Here is a 15602-nt window from a genome sequence, read left to right as displayed (position 1 = left end):
ATTTCAGTGCCAAGTCTATTAATAATGTTACAATGCAGCCGGAGGAGAAGCAGGCTATTTTGGATTGCAAGTTTTGAATTTCCGTTTACTACAGTCTGTTTTCCTCAACTATAGCAGTGATCACTGATAGTCTCACTGTCTGGGATTTTCCAACCTCCACAGTGCCAGGAATCGCCACGGGTGGGGAAGGAAATTTATTTTGGCTGCTCTCTTCTCCCGCCCCACCCACTGCTGGCAAAGGCATAAAATCCAGGCCACCTTTTTAAAAAATAAATTGTCCCCAATTCTTTTTATCCAATTAAGGGGCAATTTAGTGTGGTCAATTCACCTCCCCCTGCACATCTTTTTGGATTGTGGGGGTGAGATCCATGCAGACACGGGGAGAATGTGCAAACTCCACGTGGAATCAAACCCGGGTGCTCGGCGCCATGAGGCAGCAGTGCTAACCACTGCTCCACCATGCCGTCTTATGTTATCTTTCTGAGGAGCATTCATGTATTAGAAAAAATTCAGATCAACATGAATCCACTCTCTTGTTATTGATTCCTTCTCCCTGGCTTCTCCCTCAGGCTCGACCAGGCCGTTCAGAATCTCAGTGCCTGTTTGTTCCTCCAGTGAGCATCAGATCCACCTCTTCTGTATCACAAAGCCAGTTTCTTTAAAACTATGTAGCACTATCTGCCTCCACCCCTAGCACAGCCCCACCGCTGCTGAAATCCTCATATGTACCTTTGTCACCTTCATGCCCGACTTTCCTTTCCAACTTCACAACTGCCACCCTCCAACATTTAGCGAATCATAGAATGGTTCGGCACAGAAAGAAACGATTCAGCTTTGCTGTGTCTGTACTGGCTCTGTGTAAGAGCAACCCAAATAGTCACACTCACTGTCTTTTCCCTGAAAGACCTCCAGACTCTTGCTTGTGATAAATTCAAGATGTTATTATATTATCCTGGTATGACACAGCAAGCTGAATAGCTGTAGCCACCACCCCCCCCCCCCCCCCCCATTATAAAGTACATGGCAATTTATAGAGTAAATAAAATCCTTAAACTCAAGTGATATTTCAATCCAACCCGTATGTTAAATTTACTACAATGTTTATGTTGAACGCGATCATGAAATATCAACTCATCCCTCTCAATTGTGGATTCTGAATAGGGAGATTGCGTGCAAATGCACTTTAGCAAGGGCTGGGTTTTAAGTTATATTTATCTTTCCCCACGGTTAAATTTTATTTTCGAAAGGAAAGGCAGGTTCAGCTCAGCAAAGATCAACTGCCTTGATGGCTTATTGATCAAGTGGAATTAGTTGATGGCCATAAAACGATCTGTACGATGCCCTTTTGCAAAAAGCTTGGCCTGAGCTGGGGAGGAGAAAGGCAATTCAGAAATATCGCAAAGACCTATAAATCTCATAGATCTGGCATCAGAGCACCTGTTTTTCAGGTGCAGTCTGACCTACTAAGTTCCCAGCATGGCGGGCAGGAAGCACACACTTATTTCCATGTCACATTGAAGGAAAAGGAATAGGCGCCAAAGGCGCACGCCTGAATTAGACTTTATTTGCATGTGCAAATAAGACCAACACCTGTTTGAGGCTCCCAATACAAGACAGGTTCACCTTGAGGGAGCTGGTGCCAGCATCATCTGCATTCTCTAAATCCATACCCTGGCACCACCTGTTACAAAAATGGAAGTTTTCAAATGTGATTACCTGAAAGTAGAGGTGGGAGGAGCAGGAATGCTCCCTCCAACCCATTGTTTAATTAAAGCTCAGTATTGTTTCTGGCACCTACTACACCTCCCCCCCCCTCCCCCAACCACCATCACCACCACCCGCAAACACAGCATCTCCCTCAACCCTCAAACTTCCTCTATACACCCACAATCTCTGATCCCAACCATGCCCTCTACCCCCATCTGAGCCTTTAATCCTGATGTCGCTTAGCCAGGGCTCCGATCCTCCTCCCCAATCTGTTGTGGTGATCCGTCCTCCCCCATACTGTCTCTAATTCTGAATCCCTGTTACAGTACGAAGGGTTATTAATAACAACAAAATGTATTGCCTCATATTAATGACAGAGCTGCTCTAGTCTCTAGAATACACATCCTTGCACTATTTGGGGGCTCTGGAATGCTTCCTGTGTTGGAGCTTATGCAGCAACTGGCATTACTGCAGCACATCTGTGAGGTTGAGAGCTTTATAGAACCATTAGAAAGGTTATGCTGCAGAAAGAGTCCATTCAGCCCATCATGTATGGGTCAGCCAAGAAAAGAGAAAAAAGAAACTAACCACTCCTTTTGATCCCACTTTCCAGCACCTGGCCCGTAACCTTGCACTTCAGATGCAGATCCAGGTACCTTTTAAATTAGTTGAGCATTTTGGTCTCAGCCACCAACTTCGGCAATGAATTCCAGATGCCCACAGTCTCTGGGTGAAAGAGGTTTTCCTTATGTCCCTCTAATCCTTCTACCAATCACCTTAAATCTATACTCCAGGGGAATTCTCGACCAGAGAAAATTGTTGGGGCCAGTTTGTTGGATATATTCAGGAGGGAGCTGGACGTGACCCTTGCGGCTAAAGGGATCATGGGGTATGGAGAGAAAGTGGGAATGGGATACTGAATTTGCATGATCAGCCATGATCATATTGAATGGTGGTACAGGCTCGAAGGGCCGAATGGCCTACTCCTGCACCTATTTTCTATATTTACCATCCAGCTACACCCTTCTTTGATTCAAGTCCCTGTTATAGCCACAACATCATGTTTCTACATGGCAATGTGCAGCTGTGACTCACCAATCTTATTTATCACACTCTGTAACCCTGAAAAGAGACATTATTACTTTCTCCCTTATCTTGACACCACCTATTAACTTTCTCCCTTACCCTGACCCCACCTATTAACTTACTGTTCATTGCTCTTGTGCATTAATCTTTCCCAGTATTCTGTGTACCTTGGTGTTCCACTTTGATCTTATTCCCTGGTTCTCACACCCCAGTCAAGTTGGTTTAAACCTTCCCTAATCGCACCAGCAAATCGCACCTCAAGGAACTCAGTCCTTGTGCAACCCGCTCAGCCTATGCCGGTCTCATCTCCCCCAGAATTATTCCCAATGTCCCAACAATCTAAAGTTCGCCCCCAATCCATCTTTCCAGCCACATATTCACCTGCTTTATCCTCCTGTTTTTATAGTCACCTATGTATTGGGAATAATCCGGAGATTACCACCTTTAAGGAGAGAGAAGAGAACTAACGTTTGAGAATCACAATGTCTAAAGCATTTACAAAAAGTCCTCCAGACTCAAAATGTTGGCTCCCTTATCTCTCCACAGATGCTGTCAGACCTGCTGAGATTGTTTTTGTTTCAGATTCCAGATCCGCAGTTATTTGTTTTTCTACTACTTTTGAGGTTCTGCTTGCTAATTTCCTACATAGCGCTCCCTAAATTCTGACTGCAGAACCACACCCTAATTTTGCCTATGTTGTTCCTACCAACATGGATCATGACTGGCTGTTCACCCTCCCTCTCTGGATGCCCTGCAGCCACACAGTGACATCCTTGACCCTCTAACCAGGAAGGCAACATACCATCCTGGATTCAGGTATGTGGCCACAGAAACAACTGTCTATCCCCCTAACTATTGAATTATCTATCCCTATTGCTCTTCCAGTCTTCCTTCTACCCCCTGTACAGTTCACCCACCCCTGGTGCCATGAATTGGATCTGGCTGCACTCCCCAATTGTCACGCCCATCTGTATTCAGAGCTGCAGAAATGCCTGCATTACCCACCTGTTCCTGTTTGACCGTCTGGTGGTCATTCATTCCCTCTTCCTCCTGCATATCCTGAAACTGCTTTGTGACCACATCTATAAATGTGCTATCGTGAATGGTATCAATGGTTTGGTTGAGTGGGCCGAGAAGTAGCAAATGTAATTCAATCCAGAAAAGTGTGAGGTAATGCATTTGGGGAGAGCAAACAAAGCAAGGGAGTACTCAGTAAACGGGACAATATTGAGAGGAGTTGATGAAATGTGAAGCCTTGCAGCGCATGCCCACAGGTCGTTGAAGGCGAAGGACTGGTGGACAAGTTGGTCAGGAAAGCATATGGAATGTTTCCCATTATTGACTGTGGCATTGAATACAAAAGCATGTCATGATGGAACTGCATAAAATGCTCGTTAGGCCACAGCTGGGACTTTGTGTAAAATTCTGGCCATCACATTACAGAAAGGACATTATTGCTCTGCAGAGAGTGCAGAGGAGATTTACAAATATGTTGCCAGAGTTTGAAAATTGCAACAATCAGGAGCAGTTGGATAGGCTAGGGTTGTTTTCCTAAAAACAGAGGAGGCTAAGGGGTGACCTAATTAAGGTGTACAAACTTATAAGGGGCCGAGACTGGGTCGACAGGAAAGCCTTGTTCCCCGAGGTGAGGGGCCAATTACCTGGAGTATAGACTTCAGGTGATTGGTAGAAGGATTAGAGGGACATAAGGAAGACCTCTTTCACCCAGAGACTGTGTGCATCTGGAATTCATTGCCTAAGTTGGTGGTTGAGGCCAAAATGCTCAACTAATTTAAAAAGGCACCTGGATCTGCATCTGAAGTGCTGTAACTTGCAAGGTTATGGGCCAGGTGCTGGAAAGTGGGATTAAAATTGAGTGATTAGTTTCTTTTTCCTCTTTTTTGTCTGGCACATACCCGATGGGCTGATTGGACTCTTTCTGCTGCATAACCTTTAGATGTGGACCCTCGTTCTGGACGTCCCCAACTTCATGAACATTCTTCCCGCATCGAGTCTGTTCAGTCCCATCAGGATTTTATGTGTTTCCATGAGATCCCCTCTCATTCTTCGAAATTCCAGTCAAATCAAGCCCAGTCGATCCGCTCTTTCTTCATATGTCAGTCCTGCCATCCCAGGAATTAGTCTGATGAACCTTCGTTGGTCACGCTCAATAGCATGAATGTTCTTTCTCTAAGAGATCAAAACTGCACACAATACTCAAGATGTGGAGATGCCGGCGTTGGACTGGGGTGAGCACAGTACAAAGTCTTACACCAGGTTAAAGTCCAACAGGTTTGTTTCGATGTCACTAGCTTTCGGAGCGCTGCTCCTTCCTCAGGTGAATGAAGACGTATGTTCCAGAAACGTGTATCTAGACAGATTCAAAGATGCCAGACAATGCTTGGAATGCGACCATTAGCAGGTGATTAAATCTTTACAGATCCAGAGATGGGGTAACCCCAGGTTAAAGAGGTGTGAATTATGTCAAGCCAGGACAGTTGGTAGGATTTCGCAGGCCAGATGGTGGGGGATGAATGTAATGCGACATGAATCCCAGGTCCCGGTTGAGGCCGCACTCATGTGTGCGGTACTTGGCTATAAGTTTCTGCTCGGCGATTCTGCGTTGTCGCACGTCCTGAAGGCTGCCTTGGAGAACGCTTACCCGGAGATCAGAGGCTGAATGCCCTTGACTGCTGAAGTGTTCCCCGACTGGAAGGGAACATTCCTGCCTGGTGATTGTCGCGCGATGTCCGTTCATTCGTTGCCGCAGCGTCTGCATGGTCTCGCCAATGTACCACGCTTTGGGACATCCTTTCCTGCAGCATATGAGGTAGACAACGTTGGCCAAGTCGCACGAGTATGTACCGCGTACCTGGTGGGTGGTGTTCTCACGTGTAATAGTGGTATCCATGCCGATGATCTGGCACGTCTTGCAGAGATTGCCATGACAGGGTTGTGTGGTGTCGTGGTTACTGTTCTGAAGACTGGGTAGTTTGCTGCAAACAATGGTTTGTTTGAGGTTGCGCGGTTGTTTGAAGTGGGGGTGTGGGGGTGACCTTGGCAAGATGTTCATCGTCATCAATGACGTGTTGAAGGCTGTGAAGAAGATGACGTAGTTTCTCCGCTCTGGGGAAGTACTGGACGACGAAGGGTATTCTGTCGGTTGTGTCCCATGTTTGTCTTCTGAGGAGGTCGATGCGGTTTTTCACTGTGGCGCGTTGGAACTGTCGATCGATGAGTCGAGTGCCATATCCCGTTCATACGAGGGCATCTTTCAACGTCTGTAGATGTCTGTTACGCTCCCAATACTCAAGGTATGGCCTCACCAAGGCCCAGCAAGCGAGATCTTCCCGCTACACCCACAAGTAGATGGGGCAGCACTAACGGGACTGCCGTTTAAACAAGCCCGATTTAAATTCCGCTACCTGGGGATCCAAATAGCCCACGACTGGAAAGGGATCCACAAATGGAACCTCACCAGTCTGACGGAGGAAGTAAAAAAGTACCTGCAAAGATGGAACACACTCCCACTCTCCCTCGCGGGGGAGTCCAGACGATCAAAATGAACATGCTGCCCAGGTACCTCTTCCTATTCAGAGCCACCCCGATCTACATCCCCAAGGCCTTTTTCAAAGCACTAGACAAACTAATCATGGCGTTCGTATGGGGGAGGGAGGGGAGGTGGGGGGGGGGGGGGGGAAACAATGCTAGGATCCCAAAGAAGGTCATACAAAAAACAAAATCAAGTGGAGGGCTAGCTCTCCCAAACCTACAATTCTACCACTGGGCGGCGACGGCCGAGCGAATAAGGGGATGGATCAAGGAGCCAGAAGTCGTGTGGGTGCGCGTGGAAGAGGCCTCCTGTAAAGGGACCTCCTTCCGGGCCCTCGCCACGGCGGCACTCCCACCCCCACCCAAAAAACACTCCAGCAGCCCGGTGGTGATAGCCACCCTCCAATCCTGGAACCAGCTACAGCAGCAATTTGGCCTGACCAAAATGTCGGACAAAGCTCCCATCTGTAACAACCATAGGTTCACACCTGCACTGACTGATGCCACCTTCAAAAGGTGGAGACAGGACGAGGGGACACTGACAGTCAGGGACGAGGGGACACTGACAGTCAGGGACCTATACACCGACGGCAGGGTCGCGACACTGGACGAACTGACGGAGAAATTCCAGCTGGCCAGGGGGAACGAGCTAAGGTACCTGCAGCTCAGAAACTTCCTCCGAAAGGAGACAAGGACTTACCCACAACCACCACGACAGACATTACTGGAAGAGTTACTGGACGCAAGCATATTAGAGAGAGGAAACTGTAGCGACATGTTTGACCGACTGATAGAAGGGGCCGACACCGTACTGGATGCAACAAGAAGGAAATGGGAGGAGGACCTAGGGATTGAGATAGGGTGGGGACTCTGGAGCTAAGCACTGCATGGGGTCAACTCCACCTCCACCTGCGCAAGGCTCAGCCTGACACAACTAAAAGTGGTACATAGAGCCTACTTAACAAGAACCCGTATGAGTAGGTTCTTCCCGGAGGTGGAGGATAGATGTGAACGATGCCAAGGAGGCCCAGCCAACCACGCCCACATGGTCTGGTCTTGCCCCAGACTTGTGGAGTACTGCACAGCCTTCTTCGAGGCAATGTCCAAAGTGGTGGGGATGAGGGTGGAGCCATGCCTGAAAGTGGCGGTCTTCGGGGTTTCAGACCAGCCAGATCTATTTCTGGGGAGGAGGGCAGATGCCCTAGCCTTTGCCTCCCTGATCACCCGACGTAGAATCCTGCTCGACTGGCGGTCAGCAGCACCACCCAAAGCTGCAGACTGGCTGTCCAACCTCTCGGAATCTTTCCAAATGGAGAAAATCAAATTTGCCATCCAAGGGTCAGACGACGGCTTCCACAGAACGTCGGAGCCATTCACCCAATTGTTCCGGGACTTGTTTGTGGCCAACAGACAATCAGAAGAATAGCCTGGTAGCCAGGAACCAGGGAAAAGCAGTCAACGCATGAGAGGGAGAGATAGACCGGGAGAGGGGGGGGGGGGCAACTCAGTCCAAGAGGAAGGAAAGGCGAACCATGGAGGTGGTGGTGGGGGGGGGGGGGAGGGGAAGAGACAGGGAACAATAGAGAGCCAAGGAGGTTGGGGGGGGGGGCAGGGAAACGTTAACCAACTTGACATCCACAGGAACAGAGAAAAAGGAGAATACAGGTGGAGGACGGGAGGGCCAGCTGAAGCGGTAGTGTGCACGAGAAGACGACGGCGGCGAAATCTGACCGGCAGAAATGAGGGGCAACACCGGCACCAGACCCACTCGAGGATTGCCCTCCGGAAGTGCCTCGCCGGCACAAACGGATGCCTACTTACATATATATAGATATATCATATCCTGTGTACATAACGGCAAAATATACTCTGTGCAAAAATCCAATAAAAAAATTTATTAAAAAAAAAATAACTGCAGCGTGACATCCCTACTCCTCTCCTCACCAACTCTCATGCTATGAAGGCCAGCGTGCCAGTAGCTTTCCTCACCGCCTGCAGTACCTGCATGCCAATCTTCAGCGATTGTTCCACCAAGGCACCCAGGTCCCATTGCACTTCCCCTTTTCTTAAACTGCTACCATTCAGATAATAATCTGCCTTCCTGTTTTTGCCACCGAAGTGGATAACCTCACATTTACCCACAATATATTACATTTGCCCACTCAGCAAGCTTGTCCAAGTCACCCTGCAGCTTCTTTGCATCCTCCTCACAGCACATACTGCCACCCAGCTTAGTGTCGTCTGCAAATTTGGAGATATTGCATGCAATTCCTTTGTCCAAATCATTAATGTATATTGTGAACAGCACTGAACCCTGTGGTACCCCACTAGTCACTGCTTGCTATTCTGAAAAGGACCCGTTTATTCCCTCTCTGCGTCCTGTCTGCCAACCAGTTCTCTATCCACGTCAATACATTACCCCCAATACCATGAGCTTTCATTTTGTTCACTAATCTCTTGTGTGGGACTTTGTCAAAAGCCTTTTGAAAGTCCACGTACACAACATCCACTGGTTCACCCTTGTCCACTCTACTGGTCTTCTCCTCAAACAATTCCAGAAAATTTGTCAAGCATGATTTCCCTTTAGTGAATCCATGCTGACTTAGACTGATCCTGTCCCCGCTTTACAAATTCTCAGTTATTTCATCCTTAATAATGGAGTCCAGCATTTTTCCCACCACCAATGTCAGGCTAACCAGTCTGTAATTCCCCATTTCCTCTTTCCCTCCTTTATTAAAAAGTGGGGTTACGTTAACTTGGGAATGAGGTGGGCCAAGTGAGTCAAATGTCAGGAGGAGAACATTTAGGGGTCAGCGATCATTGTATCATAATATTTAGGTTAGCCGTGGAAAAGGACAAAGAACAATCCAGAGGAAGAATAACTAACTGGTGGAAAGCTAACTTTATGCGGAAGGAAAGAACCTTGGCCAAATAAATTGGACTCAAAAGTTGGTAGGAAAAACAGGCTGAATAATGGTTTACCTTCAAAGAAGAGATCATTCAGGCACAGTCAAGGTGTATATTCCCAAGAAGGGGGAAGGCAGGGCAAACAAATCCAGAGCTCCGTTGATGACAAATGAGATAGAAATTAAGATAAATAAGAAAAATTGTGCTTATGACGGATGTTAGGTGGACAGTGCAACTGAGAAATAAGCTGGAAACAAAAGGTTCAGAGGGTAAGTGAAAAGGCAAGTGAAGCAAAAAGAGAATATGAAATGGGACTGACACCTAATATAAAAGAGAATCCCAAGTCTTCAATCAGCATTCAAACAGTAAAGAGCAGCTAAATGGAAGAGTAGGACCAATTCGGGACTAAAAAGGGGATTTATCCATAGAGAAATGGTATTAAATGAATACTTTGCATCTGTCTTTACCAAGAAAGAAAATGCTACCCAGGCCAAGGTTAAAGAGGAGCCAATTAATACACCAGAGGGGTTTAAAATTGACAGGGAGTGGGTGTTAGATAAACTGTCTGTACTTAAAGTTGATAAGTAATCATGATTGAATGAGGTGCATCCAAGGATATTCATCGAAGTGAGAATGGAAATTATGCGGCACTGATCATAAATTTCCAGTCTTCCTTACACTCAGGGTTAGTCCCAATAGGCTGGAAAATTGCAAATAGTACACCCTTGTTCAAAAGGAGTAGAAAGATAAGCCCAACAACTACAGGCTGGCCAGTTTAACTGGTGGTGTGGAAACGTATGGAAACAATAATTTGAGTCAAAATTAATAATCATCTAAACAAATGCAGGTTATTTAAGGAAAGCCAGCACAGGTTTGTTGAGGGAAAATCTTATTTAACTAATTTGCTGGAATGTTTTGAAGAGGTAACAGAGTGGGTCATTGAGGGCATTGTGTTGATGTGTTGTACATGGACTTCCAAAAGACATTTGACACAGTGCCGCACAACAGAGCAAAGTTATAGCTCATGGACTAAAATGAACAGCAGCAACATGTATATGAAATTGGGTGAGTAAGAGAAAACACTGGAGTGGTTAATGGATGTGTTCCGAGCTGGAGGAAGGTTTGTAATAGAATTTTCCAGGATCAGTGGTCGGACCCTTGCTCTTCCGGGTATATATTAATGGCCTAGACCTTGGTGTACAAGGTATAATTTTAACATCTTGGGATGATACGAAACTTGGAAACATTGTGAACGGCTGGGAGGATAGTGTAGAATTTCAAAAGGACATAGGCAGGTCGGTGGAATAGGCAGACAGGTGGCAGAAAAAGATCAATGCGGAGAATAGTAGATTATAATAATCTTTATTATCACGAGTAGGCTTACATTAACACTGTAATGAAGTTACTGTGAAAATCCCCTAGTCGCCACATTCTGGCGCCCGTTCGGGTACACACAGGGAGAACTCGGAATGTCCAAATTACCTAACAGCACATCTTTCGGGACTTGTGGAAGGAAACGAAGGCACCCGGAAGAAACCCATGCAGACACGGGGAGAAGATGCAGACTCCACACAGACTGTGACCCAAGCCGGGAATCGAACCTGGAGCTGTGAAGCAACAGTGCTACCCACTGTGCTATTGTGTCGCCCAGAGTACAAGGACAAGGAGGTTATGTTAAACTTGTCTAAGACCTAGCCTCAGCTGAATTATTACATCCAGTTCTGCAATTTTAATTTTATTCATTCAGGGGATATGAGCGTTGCTGACTGGACCAGCAATTAGTGCCCATCACTAACTGCCCTTGAACGGAGTAGTTTGCTAGGTCGTTTCAAAGGGCATTTAAGAATCAACCACTTTTCTATGGATCTGGAATTACATGTAGGCCAGATCGGGTAAGGGTAGCAGATAGCTGTCCCGAAAGGACATTAGTGAACCAGACGGATTTTTACAACAATCGGCAATGGTTTCATGGTCATCATTAGACTTTTAATTCCAGATGTTTTTTGTTGTATTCAAATTTCATCACCTGCCGTTGTGGGATTTGAACTCAGAGCATTACCCTAGTCCGGTGACATATCACTATGCCGGCACCTCCCCATATGAGAATTAGAGAAAGTCCAGAAAAGCTTCACAAGAATGGCTCCAGGGATGAGAAACTTAGTTATGAAGATAGATTGGATAAATTAGGACTGTTTCTCTTGGGAAAAAAAGAAGGCTGAGAGGAGATTTAATAAAGACATTCAAAATCATGAGGGGCCGGTACAGAGCAGACAGGGAGAAACTGTTCACACGAGCTGAAGCATCAAGTACAAAAGGGTTTAGATTTAAAGCAACATGAGGAAAAACCTTTTCATACGTGAAATGGTTCTGGAATGGACTATCTAAGAGTGTGGTGAAGGCTGGTTCAACCAAGGCAGTCAAAATTGAATTAGGTTGTTATCTGAAAAGGAAGAATGTGCAGGAGAGCGGAGGAATGGCACTAGTTGAATTGTTCATTTAGAGAGCAAGCTCAGGCTCGATGGTCTGAATGGCCCCCCTCTGCACCTTTAATAATTTAGAACTCACATTTCAGGTGCAATGAAAGGACCTTGCACCCCACCCCTACACATCCAAAAATGGATTCATCTGAAGTTCTACCCCAGTAAGTCTTATTTTACTTTGTTTGTCTCGGGATGATTGTGGCATTTGTGAACATTTTTCCTCATCACAAATTGCTGTTTTTTTTAAGGTGTTAATAATGATGGGTGCCTTTATTTTTCCAGCAATTTGAGGGTCGATGTGACATATGGAGATGAAACAGCTCCTATTGATAATTTTACTGGAAATTTGAGTAAGGAGGAAATTTGCCCTTAATCATAGAATTTACAGTGCAGGAGGCCATTCGGCATCGAGTCTGTTCCGGCCCTTGGAAATAGCACCCCACGTCAGCCCAAACCCCTAACCCAGTAACCCCACCTAACCTTTTTGGACACTAGGGCAATTTAGCATGGCCAATTCACCTAACCTGCACACCTTTGGACTGCGGGAGAAAACCGGAGCACCCGAAGAAAACCCACGCAGACCCGGGGAGAAGGTGCCGACTCTGCGCAGACAGTGACCCAAGCCGTGAATCGAACCTGGGTTCTTGGAGCTGTGAAGCAACTGTGCTAACCACTGTGCTACCGTGCTGCCCTCTGCTTAAAAATATAAATACCTGGTTCAAAAATGCCGAAACTGTTCACTCTTTGTAGAAAACTGTTGTTTCAAAAATTCATATGTGCTAATTCACGACAACAAAGGTTTTCCTGGAACACCATCATGTGAAATTTCTGTGTACTCCATTTTACTCTCAGAGATTTGTTTCCCCCTCATCTCTATTTTAAATGGGTGAACCATTTCAACCATTTTGGGGCAGCACAGTAGCATTGTGGATAGCACAATTGCTTCACAGCTCCAGGGTCCCAGGTTCAATTCTGGCTTGGGTCACTGTCTGTGCGGAGTCTGCACGTCTTCCCCGTGTGTGCGTGGGTTTCCTCCGGGTGCTCTGGTTTCCTCCCACAGTCCAAAGATGTGCAGGTTAGGTGGATTGGCCATGGTAAATTGCCCTTAGTGTCCAAAATTGCCCTTAGTGTTAGGTGGGGTTGCTGGGTTATGGGGATAGGGTGGAGGTGTTGACCTTGGGTGGGGTGCTCTTTCCAAGAGCTGGTGCAGACTCGATGGGCCGAATGGCCTCCTTCTGCACTGTAAATTCTATGAACCCTGAGTTTTAAACAGCGACCCCTGGTTCTAGATTCTCCCACAAGAGGAAAGATTGTTCTAACCCCTTTGAAATACATGACTGTTTTATAACATCCCACAAAAGGCACTTTCACGCAAAAGCATTTATCCAGTGCATTGACAGAGGGAATGAATCTCTTGTGATAATTAAGTGCCTCATTATATTGGGACTTGAGTTGCTCACTGATTAATACAAATATACAAATATGGAGCAGGAGTAGTCCATTCAGCCTCTCGAGCCTGTTCCGCCATTTACTAAAATCAATGCTAATCTGGTTGTAACCTCCCGTCTGCATCCCATCTACCCCCGTTAACCTATTCCCACCTTGCTTACCAAGAATCTATCTATTTCTGCCTTAAAAATATTCAAAAACTCTGCTTCCACTGCCTTTTCAGGACGAGAGTTCCAAGGACTCACACCTCTCAGAGATTTGTTTCCCCCTCATCTCTATTTTAAATGGATGAACCCTTAGTTTTAAACAGCGACCCCTGGTTCTAGATTCTCCCACAAGAGGAAATATCCTCTCCACATCCACCCTGTCAAGATCCCTCAGGATCTGAGATCTTACAATGATAAACCCAATGAAAAGTCAAGCCCTCACCTCCTCTGAAAAAGTTGCCTGTTAAATTTATTATTAATCAATTTATTGAATTTTTTCAAGGCTGAGATAGATAGATTTTTGATAGACAAGGAAGTCAAGGGTTATGGGGTCAGACAGGAAAGTGAAGTTGAGGCCACAACCAGACCAGCCATGATCGTACTGAATGGCGGAGCAAATTCAAAAGGCCAAATGGCCTTCTCCTGCTCTTATGTTCCGATGAAAATCAGAGGGCGAGATTATCTGGCCACCCCGTGGCATGTTTCTCAGCGGCGGGAGGGCAGCCCGCCGCTGGCCGGCGATGGGGTCTTATGGTCCTGCTGCTGTCAACTACATTTCCCATTGAATCCACCCCACGCCACCGGAAACCTGAGGAGGGGTGCTCTGTCGGTGGGACCGGAAGATCCGGCTGGCGCGGAAGATCTCGCCGCGCGGAAGATCTCGCCCTGTGTCTGTGTGAAATATCAGTTCCCTATGATACACGGTTCTAACCAATATTGGGAGTATCCCAGATCGGTCTCTCTGGACTGGTCACTACAGAAATCATCAGTCGGAGACCCTGCAGAAATGACTGAGGCACTTCCCAATGTAAAATGGCAGCCACTACCTACTGAATACTTTTCTGTGCATATTGCAAACCGAGTTACAATCTCAGACAAGTATTAGATATCACTTGCATCATGGTCACAGACTCCTGGATCTCATACAATACAATCCTGGGTTGTCATATTCCAGCTAAAACAAAAGCTGTATCCTTCCTGTCTCACCCATTTTGAAAGAATGACACTTATTTTTTAAAAGAATTAGACAGTGCTGAAGTTTCTCACCTGTTGTAGTTCCATGGAGCCAGCCATCCCGAATCCCCTCCCCAAACCAATTCAAAAGGTCGCTCAGTTTTCCTTTCGAGTGCCTTCAGAAGCTCTCCCTCCCCGGACCAGCCTCAGCTACAAGCTTTCTGACCGCGAGTGGTTCTGGTGGTGTTTCGTACCGCTTCCTGTCTCAGTGTTGCGGGCGAAAGTTTGACGCCTCCAACTCTCATTACGTGATAAGAGATCTGCGATAGTGACAGCAACATTAGGTTGAATTTTACCAGAACGGTAAAACTGGGCGTGATCAGCCTAAAGCCGCGATGTTGAATCCATTCTCCAAGCTTCATATGCTTTTGAAGTTCGCTGTTGTTATGTGGGCATACTGCAAGCACCCACATATATCAATGTGAAATGACCGGGATTTTTTTGAATTATGTTGATTGATGGATTAATCTAAGCCTGGAGAACTATCCCGCCCTTCTTCCAGATGGTGACGTTGGATCATTTACATTTTTTAAATGTAGGTGTGGGCTTTGCTGGTTGGTCCTTCATTTATCTCCCGTTCCTCATGGCCCTTGCTTGAGAAAGTGATGGCGTGCTGCCTTCTTGAACCACTGCAGTGCATGTAGCATAGATACATCCACAGTGCTGTTAGGGAGGACCTTCCAGGATTTTGACCCAGCAACAGGGAAGGAACAGCGATATAGTTCCAAGTCAGGACTGAGGGGAACTTGCAAGTTGTGGTGTACCCATGCACATGCTGCCCTTATCCTTCAAGGTGGTGCAGATCTTGGATTGGAAGGTGCTGGCGAGGGAGCCTTAGTGAGTTGCTCCAGTATATCTTGTAGATGGTACACACTGCTGCCACTGTGCATGGGTATGGGGGGAGTGAGTGTTTACAGTGATGGATGGTGTGCCAATCAAGCGGGCTGCAACTGAAGTATTTTTGGAGCTGCACTCATCCAAGCAAGTGGAGATTATTCCATCAGACTGCTGATCTGAGCATGTAGACAGGCTCTAGGGAGTCAGGAGCTAAGTTACTCGCCACACAATTTCCAGCCTGATCCACGGTATTTATATGGTTAGTCCAGTTCATTTTCTGGTCCATGGTAACCCTTAGAATATTGATAGAGGTGGATTCAGTGATGGTAATGCTATTGATTGTCAAGGGAAGGTGGTTAGATTC

General features: G+C 46.4%; 1 protein-coding gene across 1 annotated transcript in view; it reads right to left on the bottom strand.

Annotated features, from left to right (window-relative positions):
• Positions 1-14600, bottom strand: part of trpm5 (transient receptor potential cation channel, subfamily M, member 5) — a 183793-nt gene extending 169193 nt beyond the window's left edge. Inside the window, exon 1 of the mRNA XM_072518897.1 lies at positions 14435-14600. Coding sequence (XP_072374998.1) covers positions 14435-14461 — 27 coding nt within the window. The 5' untranslated portion in view covers positions 14462-14600. The remainder of the gene's footprint in view (positions 1-14434) is intronic.
• Positions 14601-15602: the final 1002 nt, after the last annotated feature.

Source organism: Scyliorhinus torazame, chromosome 10 (genome assembly GCF_047496885.1).
Source record: "Scyliorhinus torazame isolate Kashiwa2021f chromosome 10, sScyTor2.1, whole genome shotgun sequence".
Classification (NCBI taxonomy): domain Eukaryota; kingdom Metazoa; phylum Chordata; class Chondrichthyes; order Carcharhiniformes; family Scyliorhinidae; genus Scyliorhinus; species Scyliorhinus torazame.
The sequence above is the reverse complement of the archived record's forward strand: the minus strand, read 5'-3'. Positions and strand labels throughout refer to the sequence as shown.